Below are 20,770 nucleotides of genomic sequence, written 5' to 3' on the forward strand. Positions count from 1 at the left end.
TACTCTGCATATAGTTAAATAAGCAGGTGACAATATACAGCCTTGACATACTTCTTTCCCAGTTTTGAACCAGTCCACTGTTCCATGTCCAGTTCTACCTGTTGCTTCTTGACCTGCATACAGGTTTCTCAGGAGGCAGGTATTCCCATCTCTTCAAGAATTTCCCATTCTATTCCTTTATTTAATTATATATTCCCTAGGTTACTTACTTGCCTGTTTCTATTATGAAAGTTTAGAACAATAATTCTTAAACTATATGGAGTACCTAATAACCACCAGGAAAACATGATAAAATGTAGATTTCTTGGCTCCTCACCGAGAAATTCCAGTTCATTACTTTGAAATGGGCTTGGGAGGATTTATTTTAAACACGTATCTAAAGTAATTCTGATACAGGGTCTAAAATGATACTTAGCAAAACATGGATATAAAGTAAAAGGAAAATGACAAAGTTAAAGTTATTGAGTTCCATCCATGAGTGACATATTGATCTACATTCCCCTTTATAATGATACTTCTCCAAACCATCTGTGATGAAGGACCAACTTTTTGTTTGGTTTTCTAATATAGGTAGCATAGACCAATACTTTTGTAAATATAATGAGATGAATTACTGGAAAAGAGATATCCAAATTCAAGCCCAGTATTTTTTTTGTTAGATTCAACAGGCATAAAATTACTCTGTCAAATTAAAATACAAATTTCTAAATGCTTACTCTGAATTTCTATGCTTATCTTGTTGCAGAGCGGTAATAAACAGTTCATGAACCAGCACCAGTCTGTGGACCACAGTTTGAGTAGCATTGCTCTTCAGAAAGTGAAGATGAGTTTGTATTGAAACTGGCAAGCTAGAAACCTAGTCTACAAATCCCAGGAAGCCTGATTTCTTCATCTATAAAACTGAGACAGTTTTACTACTCTGCCTGTCTTACAGAGATGTTGTCCTCATATAAAACGTAATGTGTGTAAGAGTACATTGCAGACTAAAAAAACTAATGTAAGTTATATTAATCATCAGAAGCATTTATTAAACATATTAATATTGTATAGGGAATTTGTTTGCAACTAGGGAAATAGAGATATGGTAAGGAGCTTACTGTTCAGTTATATCTTTGCCCCATAAGGATGGCAGTATCCTGAACTAATTAAATTCCAGCTTCATAAACATTTTCCTAGACTTGCACAGGTTTTTTCTGAACTCCAGTAGCTTTTTAATATTTTTTAAACATGTAACTTTGGAATGTTTCTTTGTAATACCTGAAATAAGAATTTTTGAAAGTATAACATATTTCTCTAATAGATTGAAAACATTTTGGTGGCAGGCCCTCTTTTGAGTGCAAGTTTCTTTTCCTCTTCTTGTATCTACCCTTTGCTGTTAATCCTGGAACAGATTACCCCTTCTTGCGACTGGCTCCCAGTTTCAGACTTGCTGCCCAACACCATACTCTTTCTCTCCTCTGACTACCTTCTCTCTGAGTATTTACAGGAGATAGAATTCCTTGAAACCCGACATTTTTGACTGCGTTTTATGAACAGATTAGGTGCAAGAGATAAGAAAATGAGTAATACATAAGGTTCCAGACCCCCTGGGAGCTCACAGTTTTTAAAGGGAAAAGGACGAGTAATTCAGTAATGAGACAGGTACTGACGTGTTCAAAAATGGTTTGAGAACAGAGCGGGAGAAAAAACTGCCTAGGGGAACAGGGAAGTTTTCATAGATAGGACAGCCATCTAATTTACCCTCCAGAATGGCACTATTAAAGGTGAAAGAATCACTGTTACCATCAGGAGGGCACACCAGGTGTAAATTGGGACTGTCCCGTGCAACCAAGACATATTGTCACCCTATTAATAAAAGAAATATCTGTGTAGTCTTAAAGTAAGAGTTGGAGGATTTACTAGGGAAAGAAAGTAGCATACAGAAGAGCTCGGAAGAATGAAAGAATATGTAGTTGGGCCTAGCTCATGAAATACTTAAGAGCAGGAGTAGCAGACCACAAGGTTGCAAAGGTAAATTGGGACAAGATGATGTAGGGACCTGTGTGCCAGTGTTGGCGATAATGAGGAGTCTTTGATATTAAATATGGGATAATGAGATTGGATTCTTTTCTTTTTTTTCCTAAAGATCACTTCACTGGCTATATGGAAAATGAAAGGTAGGGGCGAGGGACTTAGGTACTGAGACCATAAGATCTTTTAAAATATTTGCTATAGATTAGGAGAGAAAAGATGATGTTCTGAACTAAGGGATGGCAGGAAAGTTGGAAAGAGTGGAGAGACTCCAGAGATGTTTAGATCTTTTAGAGAGATCTAGATTTGTAGGGGAAAAGGCACTTGGCTTCTAGGACACCATGTTCTCCTGGTTTCCTTCCTACCTCATAGACCGCTCCTCAATCTTAGTTGCTAGATATTCTGTTCAATTTATAAATGTTGGAGTACCCCCAAAGCTCAGCCCTGATACCTCCTCTCTTGTTTACATTCACTTCTTCTTCTTCTCTTTTTTTTTTTTTTTTGTTTATTCATTTGGCTGCCCCGGGTCTTAGCTATGGCATGTGAAACCTAGTTCCTTAATCAGGAATTGAACCCTGCCCCCTTGCACTGGGACTGTGGAGTTCTAACCACTGGACCACCAGGGACGTCCCTGCATTCACTTCTTAAATGAGTTTGTCTACCCCGTGACTTTAAATTCTGTCTGTATGTTTATCACTCCTGAATTTGTGTCTTCAGCCAAACATCTCCTCTTAACTCTAGACTTGTGTCTAATAGGCATTGCAGACTTAACATGGTAGAACTACATCTTTCATTTTTCCTCCAAACATATTGTGTTATTCACCGTTTTCATAAAAAACATGATCATTCATTGTGGAGATAACAGTGTTGGAGTAATGCTTGACTACTTTTTCTCATCCAGTACACCAGCGTTTCTGTTGGCTCTTTTTTCAAGATACACCCTTGGTTTGGCCCTTGGATTACCTCTCCTACCTCGTTTCCTGCCACTCTCCTTCTTGGGTATGGCACTTCATCTTTACCTGTTTACTGTTTCTGCCATATGCTAAGCACCATTCTGTCTCAAGCAGCATTCTTGCTTTTTTCTCTACCTGTTATATTCTCTTCCAGATACAGGCAGAGCTCACTTCTCCACTTAATTTAGGATTTAGCACAAATGTTATCTTTTTAGATAGGACTTTAATTCTGCTTTTAAGAATAGTCTCTTCCTCCCATCTGACATTCCATCTCCTTTTCATGCTTAACTTTTTTCAGCGATCTTTTCTCTACTTTACCTATTCATGTTGTTAATTTGTTCATTGTTTCTTTTCCCCACTGGATTGAAATCCATGAAGATAGAGACTTTGTTCAGTGTTGTATCCTCAGTGCCTAGAAAAATGCTAATAATAAATGTTAGGCATTTCATAAATATTGTATTTCATGGACTCTAAGATGCTGTTGATATTTGGTTTTAAATTGAAGTGTAGATGATTTACATTCTTGTGATTCTGGTATACAGCAGAGTGATTCAGTTATACATAAAAATGTATTTTTTTCATATTCTATTCCATTATAGTTTATTACAGGATACTGAATATAATTCCCTGTGCTATACAACAGTACCTTCTTTATCTGTTTTATGTATAATAGTTTGTATCTGCTAATCCCAAGCTCCTAATCTATCCCTCCCTTACCCCCTTTCCCCTTTGTTAACCGTGTTTGTTCTCTGTGTCTGTAAGTCTGTTTCTGTTTTGTAAATAAGTTCACTTGTGTCATACATTAGAATCTACATATAAGTGATATCATATGATATTTGTGTTTTTCTGTCTGACTTAGTACGAGAAGCTCTAGGTCCATCCACGTTGCTGCACATGTGAAGATGCCATTGATTTTAAGATGTATCAATAGTTTATAAACCAATAAGAAAGAAGAAATACTGTCACTTGTCAAATGCTGTTGGTTATAAGATACACCCTGATACCAGAGGTTAAAATAGAGAAAAAATATGTATATTAGAATCTATGAAAAAATTACTTGTTTGAATGAGTGAAGTAGGAAGGAGTCATCTCACATAACTTCAGAGTTTCTAACTTAATTAAAAAAATGATATCTATTATAAATACAGAATACAAGAGAAAGAATAAGGTTGATAGAGGAAAGGATTCCTCCTCACATTTGTGTAACTTGTGTGGCAGAAGCAAGAAGAATCTTGCAAGAAGGGGGAAGAAACCAGCTATCTAGTCTGAAACCTAGAGTCTATCCTTGAAGTCATCCACATTTTAAAACTCGTATTACTAGGTCACTTTTTCTCTGAGGGTAAACACATCTCCAGATTTCTCAATTACTGTATGATCCTTGAATTAATCCTCGAATTGCTTGTATTTTTTACTACTGTGTACATACTAGATGCTTCAGAACAGTTTGATTTGAAGAGAATCTTCACTTGATCCCTTCATTGAGATGGAGGTTTTCATTTCATCAACTTTTTTTCTGTGTTGTTGGATTGTCTCATTTGGAGATATTTAACATATTATCTGGGCTTCTCTGGTGGCTCAGACCTGAAGCATCCACCTGCAGTGTGGGCGATCTGAGTTTGATCCCTGGGTTGGGAAGATCCCCTGGAGGCGAGCATGGCAACCCACTCCAGTATTCTTGCCTGGAGAATCCCCATGGACAGAGGAGCCTGGCAGGCTACAGTCCATGGGGTCACAAAGAGACAGACACGACTGAGTGATTCAGCAGAGCAACACATCTGCAGGTGAACAGGTCTTGGTAGACCTGTGGCTGATGTCTCCCAGTGGTAGAAAGCAAACCAGGATTTGCGCTCTTTTAAAATGTAAGAACAGATGATAGTTTCTGCACTTTTTGTTTATAATTTTCATAAGGATTTGTTTACTAGGACTGCCACATTCTGAACGCCATAGCATTCTGTTGTCTGAGCTCTCCCTAAATCGCTCTTTTCTTCCTTTTTACCACTCCACTTTTGAACCTGAATAGATGAATATAGTAGACTTGATGACTAGTCTTTACGTATTTTATTAATATGCAACTAGTTTTATTAAGTGTGTACGGTTGAAAAGGGAATCTTTGTTCTAAGAAAGAACACAAAGACAAGGCAAGGTAGCAAAGGCAAGCCAGAGCTATGTATATATTTTTAAGTTCTATTTCTAAAAAGTTAGAAAGCAGATAAATGCCGGGCTGGATGAAGCACAAGCTGGAATCAAGATTGCTGGGAGAAATATCAATAACCTCACATATGCAGATGATACCACCATTATGGCAGAAAGCGAAGAGGAAGTGAAGAGCCTCTTGATGAAAGTTAAAGAGGAGAATGAAAAAGCTGGCTTAAAACTCAGCATTCAAAAAACTGAGATCATGGCATCTGGCCCCATCACTTCATGGCAAATAGATGGGGAAACAATGGAAATAGTGACAAACTTTATTTTCTTGGGCTCCAAAATCACTGTGGGTGGTGTCTGCAGCCATGAAATTAAAACACGCTTGCTCCTTGGAAGAAAAGCTTTGACCAACATAGACAGCATATTAAAAAGCAGAAACATTGCTTTGCCAACAAAGGTCCCTCTAGTCAAAGCTATGGTTTTTCCAGTAGTCATTTATGGATGTGAGAGTTGGACCATAAGGAAGGTTGAGTGCTGAAGAATTGATGCTTTTGAACTGTGGTGTTAGAGAAGACTCTTGAGAATTCCTTGGACTGCAAGGAGATCAAACCATTCAATTCTAAAGGAAATCAGTCCTGAATATTCATTGGAAGGACAGTACTGAAGCTGAAGCTCCAATACTTTGGCCACCTGATGTGAAGAACTGACTTACTGAAAAAGACCCTGATGCTGGGAAAGATTGAAGGCAGGAGGAGAAGAGGACAACAGAGGATGAGATGGTTGGATGGCATCACCAACTCAATGGACATGAGTTTGAGTGAACTCCGGGAGTTGGTGATGGATGGGGAGGCCTGGCATGTTGCAGTCCATGGAGTCACAAAGAGTCGGACATGACTGAGCAACTGAACTGAACTGAACTGATAAAACATACTGTTTATTCTTTTTTAAATATACAAGCAAGAAGTGAGGAGTCCAAATTTCTCATCTGATGTGTCTGTCTTTTTTTCGGCTGGGTCAGGTGTTAGTTGCACGTGGGATCTTTTGTTTGGCACATGGACTTTCTAGTTGCAGTGGGTGAGCTTCAGTAATTGTGGCACCAGGGCTTTCTAGTTGTGGTGCGTGGGCTCAGTAGTTGTGACACATGGGCTCAGTTGCTCTCCTGCATATGGGGGTCTTAGGTCCCAGACCAGGGATCAAACCCACGTCCCCCTACATTGCAAGGTGGATTCTTAACCCCTGGACCACCAGGAAAGTCCTGTAACTACTATCTTGAGTCAACAATGTTTTGCCATATTTGCTTTATTGATACGTAACATGCATATTTTTGCTGAATCATTTCAAAGTAAGTTTTAGGCTTTACCTCTAAATATTGGGTTGGTCAAAAAGTTTTTATGGATATTTCTGTAAGATGTAGGAAGAACCTGAACGAACATTTTGGCCCACCTAATACTGAAGATTGCAGTGTTAGAATAATGCCCCTTCCCCCAAGGTGTCCACATCCTCATCCCCAGAATGATTGAATATATTCAGTTTCTTGGCAAAGTGGAGTTAAGACAGCAGATGGGATTAATGTTGTTAATAAGCTCACCTTAAAATATGGATATTATTCTGGATTATCCAGGTGGGCCCAGTGTAATCACAAAGGTTCTTAAAAATGGAAAATCTTAGGCAAAAGAAAGTCAGAATTATGGCAACATGAGGATTGGGCCCAACATTGATGGCTTTGAAGATGGGGAAGTGGCCATGAGCCAAGAAAAGCCAGGTGGTCAGCTAGAAAAGGCAAGAAAATAGATACTGCTCTAGAAATTCCAGGAGGAATGTAAGAAGCCTTGCTGATGACCTGAATTTGGTCCAGTGAGGCCCATTTTAGACTTTTGACTTCCAGACTGTAGGATAATAAATTTGTACTGTTCAGGGACTTCCTGGGGATCCAGTAATTGAGAATCTGCCTTGCTGTGCAGGGGACGCAGGTTCCATCCCTGGTCTGGTAACTAAGATCCCACATGTCACGGAGCAGCTGAGCCCATGCACCACAACTACTGAGCCTGCATGCCGTAACTAGAGAGTCTGTACACCACAATGAAGGGTCTGGCATGAGACAGCGAAGATCCCATGTACTGCAACTAAGACCCAACACAGCCAGACAAGTAAATAAATATTAAAAAAAAATAAACTTGTACTGTTTAAGTCACTTAGTTTGTGGTAATTTACTGTAACAGCCATAGAAAACATATTAATATAGTTGCTTCTCCAAACAAGGACAATTTTCTGTTCAACCATAGTACCATTATCACACCTAACAAGATTAATAATAATTCCCTAATACTATCTAAAGCCCAGTCTACTTGGAGTTTCCCCAGTTGTTCCTCAGAATATCTTTTGTAGATTTTCTTTTTAAACCAAGCTCTAATCAAATATCATACCTTGTATTTGGTATGTCTTTGCTGCTGCTGCTGCTGCTGCTAAGTCGCTTCAGTTGTGTCCGACTCTATGCGACCCCATAGATGGCAGCCCACCAGGCTCTCCTGCCCCTAGGATTCTCCAGGCAAGAACACTGGAGTGGGTTGCCATTCCTTCTACAATGCATGAAAGTGAAAAGTGAAAGGGAACTTGCTCAGTCGTGTCCAACTCTTCGTGACCCCATGGACTGCAGCCCACCAGGCTCCTCCGTCCATGCGATTTTCCAGGCAAGAGTGCTGGAGTGGGGTGCCATTGCCTTCTCGTGTCTCTTAATCTAGAATGGTTTGCAGCCCTCTCCTCCACCACATTTTTAATGTCAGCTTTTGAAGAAACCAGACTAGCTGATTTGCAGCATGTTCTACATTGTAGATTTGTCAGATCGTTTCTGTATGGTATCATGTAGCTTGTTCTCTGATTCTCTGTATGTCCTGTAAACTGGACTTCAATGTAAAGTTTATATGTTTTTGGAAAAATACTTCATGGGAGATGCTGTATCTTCATACTGCATCACATTAAGAGGCACATAATACCTGATTCACTGTTTACACTGCCAATTTAGATGCATGGGTTAAGGTGACAGCAGGATCTCTCTGTTGGTAAAGCTGTGTTTTTCTCTTTGCAGTTAGTAGTCTTTGGTCTTGTTTTGTTTATTGTAAGCTGGGAAGCCTTTCTGCTCTGAGCCTAGTTATTATGAAAATAAATTTAAAATTTTCAGACCATCATTTTTGACTCCGGAATATGGCATACCATGTTACTAAAACTGTTTGCACTTCCATTACAAAACACCACCTAGTGATGCTGGGTAGAATAAACTTTTTTTTTTTAAACACGTAACCTGAACTGAAAGAAGTAAGGAAAATTCTCAGGGACCCCAAAAATAAAAGGGAACTAAAAATGAGCAGTGTGCATGTGACTTAATGCTGTGGCAATTCTGGGGGGCTTTTCTAGTTTCAGTAACCAAAAGACTTGCTTTTTTTTTTGCAGCCGCGCCGTGCGGCATGCAGAATCTTAGTTCCCCAACCAGGGATTGAGCCCAGGCCCCCTACAGTGGAAGCGTGGAGTCCGAACCACTGGACCACTAGGGAAGTCCCTAAAAGACTTGGTTTTAATGCTCACGAGGAGTCCAAGAGACAACATTTTAGGCCTGTACGGAACAGAAATAGAGGTGAGAATCCCCTATGAAAGCCAGGATCCTTAAAGGCACATGTTCAGGGAAGGGAGGTGACCATAACAAATTCCATCCCCTAGTTCAAGGAAACAAAAATTTTCTATCTCAACCTAGGCTTTGACTAGAGGTGGGTGGAAATCTCCCCTGAAAATTTAAGTATGAACCAAACTCATATGAGTTTAAATTATTTTTGTCTGAGATCGCTAAGCTGAGAAATAAGTACAAAAAATTATTCAAAACACTTTATATATCCTTGCAGTAGCTGGCAGAAGCACATGAAAACGGCTCTAGAGGAACAGGTCCACAATCCAAACCATACAGGATTCTTACAGATAAAGTCCTAGTGAAGACAGGCTGCTCTTAAAAAATAACAAAAAGCACAAGGAAACAATTCATTTACTATGAACAAAAGTCACAGATACAACAGGCAGCAGCAGGAACTGAAAACATCAGAGAATAGAGCCATTGACTATATAAAATAAATGTATTTAAACTATTAAATACAGAGATTTGAGAAGAAAAGAAAAAATACTTTGGAAGAGACAGATTTGGAAAAAAAGAACTAACTAGAATATCTTAAGAAGTGAAGATAGTGGTCTTCTATTCAGCAGGTAGTTATATTATCTAGTACATATTATGGGCCAGGCACTGAATAAAATAAAAAAAACTATTCCATGGAGCTTATATTTTAGTGGATGGGAAACAGACCAAAATATATAAGCCTAATATGCCAGGTAGTCATAATTACCAAGAAGAAGAAGAAAACTTTTTAAGGGGTTACAGAAGAATGACGAAAGGTGATAATTGTTTTTGTTGTTGTTTTCCCTAGTAGATGTATTAGGGAAAATCTTTCTGAGATATGAAGCAAATAAGGGAGCAAGCCACATGGCTAACAGGAGAGAACAGGGAGACTAAACAGACTGGAAAGGGAGCAGCGGGAGGGTATTGGAAGATGTAAAGTCAAAAGATAGTGGGCCAAATTATGTAGGGCCTTAGAGACTATGATAAAGACTTGCAGTGCTCTTCTGGTTACTATTGCTGTATATATAACAAATTAGTTACCCTAAACTTAGTAACCTAAGACAGCTGTTTTTTGTGCTTTTGGATTTTGTGGGTCAGGAATTCATTCAAATTTGGCCCAGCCCTGATGGTTTGTTTCTGCTTTACAGTGTCTGGGGCTGCAGCTGGAAAGCTGCAGAAGTGGGGAAGAGGTATTAGTTGGGGTCTGGAATCATCTGAAGGCTCATTGACTTACATGTCTGGTGCCTGGGCTAAGATGACTTGAAGAGTAGACCTGCCAACTGAAGTGTCTACATGTGACCTCTCCCTGAGGCTTTGCTTCTTCACACCATGACAGCCTCTGGGAAGGGGTACTTCTCAGAAAGCAGTTCAGGTTTCCAGACTTCAGTGTTCCAGAGAATAAGACAAAACCTGCAATGCTTTTTGACCCAGTGGCAGAAGTCACTCAGCATCACTTTTGCTATATTCTACAGATAGAAACAGTCATGAACCCACCTAGATTCAAAAGAAGGGAACATAGATCCCCATCACCACCACCTCTTGATGTGAGGACTTTGAAAGAATTTGGGGAGACAGTGTTTGTAAACCACCACAGATGCCATTAAAGCATTTTGAGCCAAGATATGATACCACTTAAATTTTAGAGCGAGCCCTCTGATTTCTCTATGGAACATAGACTGAGAAGGGCAGAAGCGGAGTTTAAAAAATTGCAGCAGTCTGAGCAGGAGATGACAATAGCTTGGACTACCCACTCCAGTACTCTTGCCTGGAAAATCCCATAGACGGAGGAGCCTGGTAGGCTGCCGTCTATAGGGTCGCACAGAGTCGGACACGACTGAAGTGACTTAGCAGCAGCAGCAGAATAATAACATGAAAGTGGTGATAAGGGGTTGAATTTGAAATATATCTAAAAAGGAGTGCTGACAGAATCTACAGAAGGAAGGCATGTAGGGTGTGAGAGGAATGAAGAATGACTGCATGGAGTTTGATGTGAGCAGTTGGTTAAATGGTGGTGTCCTTTACTGAGGAGGAAAGCACTAGGGGAAGAGAAAGTTTTTATCCCAGGAGTTCATGAATTCAGTTGTGGACATAAGTTCATAAAATGCCTGTTAGACACCCAAATGAAGATATCATTTAGACAGTTGAATATATGTAAAAAAATTTTTAGAGGAGGGATAAGGTCTAGGAATATAAATTTGAGAATTAGCATATGGATGCTTTTTTAAGCTATAGGAATATATGAGATTATGTGGAATATATAAGATTATGTAGGGTAGGGAGTGAGTGCAGATAGAGAAAAGGTACACAATTGAACCCAAGCGCATGCATACAGTTAGAATTAGGAGTATGAGTAGATACTAGTCAAGGAGAGTAAGAATAAATGATCATGAAGACAAACAGATGTGGAATTCCCGGCCAATCTAGTGGTTAGAATTCCAGGCTTTGACTGCTGTGGCATGAGTTCAGTCCCTGATTGGGGAACTGAGATCCCTCAAGGCCGAAAAAGAAAAAGACATATAGATGGCAACAGGTATGTGAAAAGGTGTTCAGCATCACTAACCATCAGGGAAATAACAAAACCACAGTGAGATATTATCTCATACTTGTTATAATGGCTGTTATCAAAAAGACAAGAAGTTAGTATTGGTGAGGATGGGAAATGGGAATCCTGTGTACTGTTGGTGGTAAATTGGTGCAGTCATTTTGAAAAACAGTATAGAGGTTCCTAAAAAAAAAAAAAAATTGAAACTAGAGCTACCATATCATCCAGCAGTTCCACTTCTGGGTATTTATCTAAAGGAAACAAAAATACTAACTTGAAAAGATAATGCACCCTCGTGTTTTTTGCAGTATTATTTGCAATAGTGAAGACATGGAAGCAACCTGAGTGTCCATCAGTGGATGAATAGGTAAACAAAATGCTGTGTGTGTGTACATGCACACACACAAAATGGAATTATTAGCCGTGAAAAGAAATCTTGCCATTTGTGACAACATGGATGGACCTTGCGGGCATTATGCTCAGTGAAGTAAGTCAGAGAGAAAAAGATAAATGCTGTATAATCTCACTGATACGTTGAATCTAAACAAAACAAAAACACCAACTCTTGGGTGCAGAGGACAGATTGGTGGTTGCCCCGTGGGGTGGGAGGAGTGAGACAAAAAATGAGGGGAGGGGATCAAAAGCTACAAACTTCCAATTATAAAATAAGTCATGGAGATGTGACATATAGCATGGTGACTGTAGTTAATAATACTTTTTCTAAAAATTGAAGTATAATTGATTCATAACGCTGTTTCAGATGTAATGCAGAGTAATTCAGATTATTTTCCATTATAGTTTATTATATGATATTGAATATAATTCCTGTACTACACAGTAAATCCTTGTTGCTTACCTACTATATAACAGAACTATGTATATAGTTTTCAGACAAAATAAGCTTTGAGGCTATAATTAGAAGAAATTTTAAGAAACATTGTATTTACTTACTTCACTTCACTGGATCTTTGTTGCTACAGGAGGGCTTTCTCTAGTCGCTGTGAGCTTGGGCTGCCCTATAGTTGCAATGTGAGGGCTTCTCACTGCGGTGACTTCTCTTGTTGTGGAGCACAGGCTCTAGAGTGCCTGGGTGCATTAGTTGTGGTGTGCGGGCTCAGTATTTGCAGCTTGCAGGCTCCAGAGCTGGGGCTCGGTAGTTGGTGGCATCCAGGATTAGTTGCCCCAAGGCATGTGGAGTATCCCTAGACCAGGGATCGAACCCATGTCCCCTGCATTGGCAGATGGATTCTTTACCGCTGAATGACCAGGGAAGTCATCCTGGAAGTCCTAGTGGAACTTTTATGATACAAATAAATATAAATTGTAAAAGAGAAGATTGATAAAGGAAATTTTAAAAGACTGAAAAAGTCTTTATTTCATCTTTGTTTTTAAAAGAACTTTTTGCAGGTATGGTGTTTTAGATTGTCAGATACTTTCTCTTTCAGTATTTTAAAGATGTTGCTGTGTTCTCTTTTGCATTGTTTCCATCAAGAAATCTGATGTTATCCTTGTCTTTACACGTAAACATATCTTTTCCTTCTCTCACTTTGGCTGCTTTCAAGATTTTGTAGTAGTTCTTTTTGGTTCTTTTGGGGGGGGGGCTACACTGGGTCTTCGTTTCTGTGCGCAGGCTTCTCGTTGTTGTGGCTTCTCGTATTGCAGCGCGTAGACGCTAAATGTGCAGGTTTTAGTCATAGCCATGCAGGGGTTTAGTTGCCCCAAGGTATGTGGAATCTTCTCAGAACAGGAATTGAACCTGTGTCCTCTGCATTGGCAAATTCTTAACCACTGGACCACCGGGGAAGTCTGTTTATAGTAGTTTTGAGCAATTTGATTATGCTGTCCCTTGGTGTGGGCTTTTTTCCCCCCATGTTTCTCATGCTTGGGGTTTGTTGAGATTCTTGGATTTGTAGACCTAGAGTTTTCATCATTTATTCATTTGGCCATTATTTCTTCATACTTTTTTTTCTGTGTGCTTCATCTCTCTCCAGTCTTTGAGAGACTCCAGTTAAATCTGTATACTTGGCTGCTTCAAGTTGTCCTCTAGTCCCCTGAGACTTTTATTTTTTTAATTTTTTCTCTTTGTTTAATTTTGGATAATTTTTATTGCCATATCTTCTGGTTCAGTAGTCTTTTTTTTTTCCTTTAATAATCGAATCTGCTCTTGTTATCATCCCTTGTGTTTTTAAACATCTTTATTGAGATATATTTCACATACCATAAGATTCACCCATTTATATACAGTTCAATGGTTTTAGTATAGTCAGAGTTGTGCAAATGTTACCACAATCTAAAATTAGAACATTTTCATCACTCCAAACAGAACACACCTACCCCTTAGCAGTCATTCTCTATTTTGCCCCTCTCCTCAGCTCTAGGCAACCACTGGCTACTTTGTTTCCATAGATTTGCCTTTTCATGTAAAGGGAATCATACAATATAGGGCCTTTTGTGACTGGCATCCTTTACTTCAGTTCAGTTCAGTTCAGTTGCTCTAGGATAGTGTTTTCAGGGTTCATCTATGTTGTAACATGTATCAGCACTTCATTCCTTTTTATGGCTATTATACAGTGTTTATACAATGACTGTGTATCATTGTATGAATATACCACATTTTGTTTATCTGTTCATCAGTTAATGGACGTTTGGGTTGTTTCCACTTTTCAGCTATTATGAATAATGCTGCTATGAGCACTCGTGTACAGATCTTTGTGTAGAGATAATGTTTTTTGGTTCTCCTAGCAGTGGAATTGCTGTGTTATATGGTAACTCTATGTTTAACTGTGTGAGGAACTGCCAAGCAATTTCCAAAGTGACTGTATCATTTTACATTCCTACCAGCAGTGTGTGAAGATTCTACTTTCTCTACGTGCCCAGTACTTCACCTGTCTTTTTTATGATAGCCATCTTTCAGCAGCTCTTAACTTCTGTGGTACTTTGTCCTTTTTGAAATGTAGCTGTCTTTGTCTCACTGTACCCTTACACCCTCATCTCCATCTCTTCAACTCAAGAGTCTGCCTGGCTCTCCTCGTTTCCCATCCCTGCATCGTGTCCTAGAAATGCTCCTGTGGCAGTGACCAAGTGAGTTACAGAGCTTATTGCATTTGTGTCCTGTCCCTCTGGGATCACTGTCCTTGGTAGCCTCATGTCCAGTGTCTTGAAGACTTTGTTTCAGGTGTTTTGTCTAGAGGTTTTTTGTTTCAGATGAGCGGTCATATCTGGCCTGTGTTACACCATCTTGACTAGAAGCGGAAATCACAGCATTGGTTTTAACATCAACAAATTGGTGCCTAAATGCTGAACTGGAGATAGCATTACTAAATCAAGTATTTTTTGCTATGGAATTCTACACAGCAGTTAAAACAAATTAACTAGAGCTTCATATATTTACTTGGATAAATTTTAAATATTAAAAATTAAGCATTAAAAAAGCAAATGAAAAAGGATACATATAAGAACTACTTTTAAAATTACACAAACTAAGGAATTCCCTGGTGGTCCAGTGGTTAGGACCCCACCCTTCCACTTAAGGGGACCTGGATTTGAGTCCTCGTCAGGGAACTAAGATCCTAAACAAATAAAATATACAAACTATACTATATATTCTCCCTGGTGGCTCAGAGGGTAAAGCGTCTGCCTACAATGCGGGAGACTTGGGTTTGATCCCTGGGTCAGGAAGATCCCCAGGAGAAGGAAATGGCAACCCACTGCAGTACTCTTGCCTGGAAAATCCCATGGACTGAGAAGCCTGGTAAGCTACAGTCCATGGGGTCGCAAAGAGTCGGACACGACTGAGCTACTTCACTTTCACTTTCTTTCATATATGTACTAGAATGATAACAAATCCACTATAATGCCTTTCTCTGAGGAGGGAAGAAGGGAGGGTAGAATGGTTTGGTGGGAAAGTTACACAGGGCGCTTCAACAGTATCTGTAATGTTTGTATGCATGCCAAGTCACTGCAGTCATGTCTGACTCTTCATGACCCCATGGACTGTAGTCTGCCAGCCTCCTCTGTCCATGGGATTCTCTAGGCAAGAATACTGGAGCGGGTTGCCATTTCCTCCTCCATATCCCTTCTCCAGGGGATCTTCCCGACCCAGGAATTGAACCAGGGTCTCCTGCATTGCAGGTGGATTCTTTACCAACTGAGCTTTCAGGGAAGCCCAATCTATAATGTTTAGTTCACTAAAAAAAACTTTAATGTGATTAAATGAGGAAATACATATACAGGGCCTTATATATTGCCTACTAAATAGCAATCGACTCAGTAGATATTAATTCGTTTTGCTCACCTCTAACCCTCCTTCCTCTTCCATTTCAAGCTCTTCTAAAAGTCTTCACTGCAGACCTGTATTTTGATTTGGGGGTAACAGTGAGTTGAAAACTTGACAAGCATGACTCTAAAGCTGTGTCACCATCTGGCCATTATTTTTTACAACAGTTAGCAATGAATTTAAAGCTGGACATTCTTCTGCTGTAATTGTTGGACACAGGTACTCTTTCATTTGTTGACGTGTCATGCTTTCCTAGTTTTCCCTTAGCTCTCTTAGTTTCCTCTGACCAACCAATCCTTAAATGTAGGTATTGCCCAAGCCCTACCCTTGGCTCTTCCTCCGACTGTATATTCAGTTTCATTCATCCCCATACATTATTTCAGTTATAATGAAATAATAATGAAAGAATTTCTTCTTTACCTGTTCAAATATTTATCCCCAGCTCTGGCCTGAACTCTGGTGCTCTTGTTTGTGTACCATATATTCACCTGTTTATTGGGTATCTCCACCGTGATTTCATTTCAGCATTTCTGACAGAGCTGTCTATCCAGTTGGATATTTTCAGTTTAGGTAACAGAAAATCCAGTTCATACTGGCTTAAACATGAAAGGAATTTGTTGGTCTGTTTAATAGGACTAGCTTCAGAGTAGTTTGATTTGGTGGCACAGCTATGTGATTAGCTCTCCTCTCAATGTTCTTCAGTGCACAGCATCTGCTTTATCTGCAGACTGCCTTCCCTCATGACCAAGAGGGCTGCCAATAGCAACATGCCAGCACTACCTGTTTTCTCATTGGGGCTTCCCTGGTGGCTCAGAAGGTAGAGAATCCGCCTGCAATGCAGGAGACCCAGGTTCAGTCCCTGTGTTGGGAACATCCCTTATACAAGAGAATGGCTAAATTTTCTCATTGAGAGGAAGGTAATAGAATTGATAGGACTTAGTGACTTAGATTTAAGAGTCTGGGAAAGTTAAGGATGATTTCCAGGCTTCTAGCTTTTGCCTCTGGATGAATTGAATTCAGTATGAGGAAGAAAAAGCAGGATATAGCAAAGGCAGAGATAATGAGTTCTTGTAACATCTGAGTACTTTAGTTACATACACATCTGTCTCCTGTCAGAATGAAATTGTTAAAGACAGTAACCTGGTCTTTTTTTCACCTTTACTTCTAGTACCTAACCCAGAACTTGGCACATTGTATATATTTAATGTCTGTGGGGGATGGATGGGTTGGATACATGTGCAAATGCATGAATCCACAACACTGCTTCTTAAGATTATTTTGCTCTGAGCAGGGAGATGTACTGTATAATAGATTTTTTTTTGGCAGGGTGGGGAGGAATAGCTGTAAAATTAGGATTTTTTTAGTGTGGATGATTTTTTTTCAGTTTTACTTATTTATATTTGACTGTGCCAGGTCTTTGTTGCTGTGTGGGCTTTTCTCTAGTTGTGGAGAGCAGGGGCTACACTCTAGTTGCAGTGCCCATGGCATGTGGGATCTTCCCAGACCAGGGATCAAACCCATGTCTCCTACATTGGCAGGCAGATTCTTTACCATTGAGCCACCAGGGAAGCCCTGTAATAGATTTTTGAAGTGAGCTAGACATGCTTTGGAATTCTAGATTCACTGTCTAAAGCTTTCCAGTCTTAGGATACTTGATTTGACACTTTTTCCACCTCTAAAGTAGAGATAATACCACTTAGTAACTTGTGAAGAGATTTAAATAAGGAAGCATGATAAAGTGTCTAGTAACACGTTTGGCTTTTAAGTAGGTACTTAAGAAATATGGTTATTATTTGAAGCCTGGAAAAAGCAGAAAAGTTTGATTAGGTGTTAAAAGACAACATACAACATTCATTTTACAGAATTTTTGTTTTTCTTTTTGGAGAGGAATTTGTGTGTGACCAGCTTAACATTGGAGCAGGAAATGGCAACCCACTCCATTATTCATGCCTGGAGAAGCCCATGGACAAAGGAGCCTGGTGGGCCACAGTCCATGGGGTTGCAAAGAGTGGAACACAACTGAAGCAACTTAGCACTAACTCAGCTCACATTGAATATTATTTTTACAGCTTTATTGGCGTATAAGTGTATGATTCAGCGGTTCTTCTTTAAAATAAATATACAGAGTTCTGTGGCTATAACTACAATCTAGCTTTAGAACATTTTCATCACCCTGAAAATACCACTCATGGCCTTTTTTCATCTGTTTTTACTAAATTGGATTTTTTCCCTTGTTGTGGCAAGCTATACATAACATAAAATTTACTGTTTTAACCTTTTTTGTTTTTATTTTTTTAATATTTATTTTTTATCTGATTTATTTATTTGACTACACCAGGTGTTAGTAGTAGCATGTGGGATCTAGTTCCCTGACCAGGGATCAGACCTGAGCCCCCTGCTTTGCAAGCACAAAGTCTTAGCCTCTGGACCTCAGGGAAGTCCCTAGTTTAACCATTTTTAAATGTTGAATTCAGTTTTTATTACTTTCACAGTGTTGTGCAGCCGTCACTACTATTCATTTAAGAACTTTTTCTTCATCCCAGAGACAACGTTCCCATTAAATAGTAACTCCTCACTACCTTCTCTCCACCCCAAGTCACTGATACCCTCTATTCTGCTTTGTCTCCTTGAATATGCCTTGCTGAGTCACTTCAGTCATGTCTGACTCTTCTTGACCCTATGGGCTGTGGCCCACCAGGTTCCTCTTATCCATGGGATTCTCCAGGCAAGAATACTAGAGTGGGTTGCCATGCCCTCCTCCAGGGGGAATATGCCTTAGGTAACTCATATAAGTGGAACTGTAAAATACTTATATCCTTCTCTATCTGGCTGACTTCATTTAATCTGGTTGTTTTAAAGAGTCATCCATATCTCATTGTATTTTGAGGCAGGCATGGCTGTGAGTACATACAATTGGGTCAGTAAAGTCAAGAGTGGGCAAGGAAAATTTAATCAGAGTTGTCAAGCCATCTGTTGGGAAAGATTGCTTACCTCAGACATTCAAATATCTGGTTCTGGTTTCTCACAACTTGCGGTGTACCCATTTATGTCATTATAATAAAGGGGAAGTTATTTGAACTGACTTAGTTATTTGTATAACCATCAGTTGAAGAAGCCAAGCTAATGATGGCATCCCAATTTCCAGCCAGCACCAGGTGGTTGAATTTTATCATTTTGTCATTCCCTCAGTGCGCATAAATATAATTTATCTCAAAACAGTCTACTGTATTAACACACATTCATATATTTTGCTGTGTACTTTACTGAAGTACTTTTTTCACCTAGGTGTATAATTAGTTGATTTTTTACCTTTTGCAATTCCTCATGGTATTCTCAATCATACTCTCACTATGAGGTGTTGATCAAGTTACCCAAGACATTGTTACTGTGCAATTAGGGCTTAACTTTTTGATGTTCATTTAACTTTCCAGTCAGTCCATCTGGGGGTGTTTTTCTGAAGAGGTAAACCACTTCAGAAATAACACATGTCAAAATAAATCTTTGGGGAACCTGCAGCTAATGAGTGTTTCTATGTGTTATAATATGTTTCATATCTGAAGCTGTTTAAAGAGAATTAAGAGGATACGGAGAAATTGGAGCCCTTATACTCTGCTGGTGGTAATGTAAAATGGTGCAGCCACTTCGGAAAAACAGCCTAACAATTCTTCAAAATGTTAAAAAGAGAGTTACCATCAGTTCAGTTCAGTCGCTCAGTCGTGTCCGACTCTTTGCGACCCCATGAATCGCAGCACGCCAGGCCTCCCTGTCCATCACCAACTCCCAGAGTTCACCCAGACTCACGTCCATCGAGTCAGTGATGCCATCCAGCCATCTCATCTTCTGTCGTCCCCTTCTCCTCCTGCCCCCAATCCCTCCCAGCATCACAGTCTTTTCCAATGAGTCAACTCTTCGCATGAGGTGGCCAAAGTACTGGAGTTTCAGCTTTAGCATCATTCCTTCCAAAGAAATCCCAGGGCTGATCTCCTTCAGAATGGACTGGTTGGATCTCCTTGCAGTCCAAGGGACTCTCAAGAGTTTTCTCCAACACCACAGTTCAAAAGCATCAATTCTTCGGCGCTCAGCCTTCTTCACAGTCCAACTCTCACATCCATACATGACCATTGGAAAAACCATAGCCTTGACTAGACGGACCTTTGTTGGCAAAGTAATGTCTCTGCTTTTGAATATGCCATCTAGGTTGGTCATAACCTTCCTTCCAAGGAGTAAGCGTCTTTTAATTTCATGGCTGCACTCACCATCTGCAGTGATTTTGGAGCCCAGAAAAATAAAGTCTGACACTGTTTCCACTGTTTCCCCATCTATTTCCCATGAAGTGATGGGACCAGATGCCATGATCTTCGTTTTCTGAATGTTGAGCTTTAAGCCAACTTTTTCACTCTCCACTTTCACTTTCATCAAGAGGCTTTTGAGTTCCTCTTCACTTTCTGCCATAAGGGTGGTGTCATCTGCATATCTGAGGTTATTGATATTTCTCCCGGCAATCTTGATTCCAGCTTGTGTTTCTTCCAGTCCAGCGTTTCTCATGATATACTCTGCATATAAGTTAAATACCATAGGACCCAGCAATTCTACTTGTTGGTATATATTCAAGAGAATTGAAGACATGTCCGTACAGAAACGTGTGTACAGAAGTTCATAGCAGTATTCATAATAGTAAAAAGTAGGGGACTTCCTAGTGAGCCAGTGGTTAAGACTCCGTGCTTCCACCTCGGGGGGCATGAGTTCTATCTCTCGTCAGGGAATTAGGATCCTGCATGCCACACAGCGCAGCCAATAAAATTAAAATGTGGGGGAAAGACCCAAATGTCTATCAATTGATAAATGAATAAACAAAATATATATCCATACAATAGAATATCATTAGACCATAAAAAACATGAAGCAATGATATATGCTACATGAATGAATCTGAAAAACATAATGGTAAGTGAAAGAAGCCAATCAGACTACATATTGTATGATTCCACTTATATGAAAGTCCAAAATAGGCAAGTTTAGAGATAAATTCTATTAGTGAGGTATAAAGGTAAAGGGGGAAGAGAATGACTTGCTAATGGGTATGGGGGTTTTTTTTAAGGAGGAGATAATGAAAATATTCTAAAACTGATTATGGTGATCATTGCGCAACTCTGGGTATACTAAAAGCCACTTAATTATACACTTTAAATAGATGAACT

General features: G+C 39.5%; 1 protein-coding gene across 3 annotated transcripts in view; it reads left to right on the plus strand.

Moving 5' to 3' along the window:
- The first annotated feature begins 757 nt into the window (after positions 1 to 757).
- The window catches only part of GATAD2B (GATA zinc finger domain containing 2B), a 37,168-nt gene continuing 17,155 nt past the window's right edge, over positions 758 to 20,770 (plus strand). For 2 of the 3 annotated variants that reach the window (XM_019955053.2, XM_019955064.2), the window contains exon 1: positions 758 to 997. In XM_019955053.2, the coding sequence (XP_019810612.2) occupies positions 960 to 997 (38 nt within the window). In that variant the 5' untranslated portion in view covers positions 758 to 959. Of the gene's footprint in view, positions 998 to 8,431; positions 11,784 to 20,770 lie in introns of those variants that run through there. The other variant, XM_070785645.1, reaches the window with a different exon arrangement.

This window comes from Bos indicus, chromosome 3, assembly GCF_029378745.1.
Source record: "Bos indicus isolate NIAB-ARS_2022 breed Sahiwal x Tharparkar chromosome 3, NIAB-ARS_B.indTharparkar_mat_pri_1.0, whole genome shotgun sequence".
Taxonomy (NCBI): Eukaryota; Metazoa; Chordata; class Mammalia; order Artiodactyla; family Bovidae; genus Bos; species Bos indicus.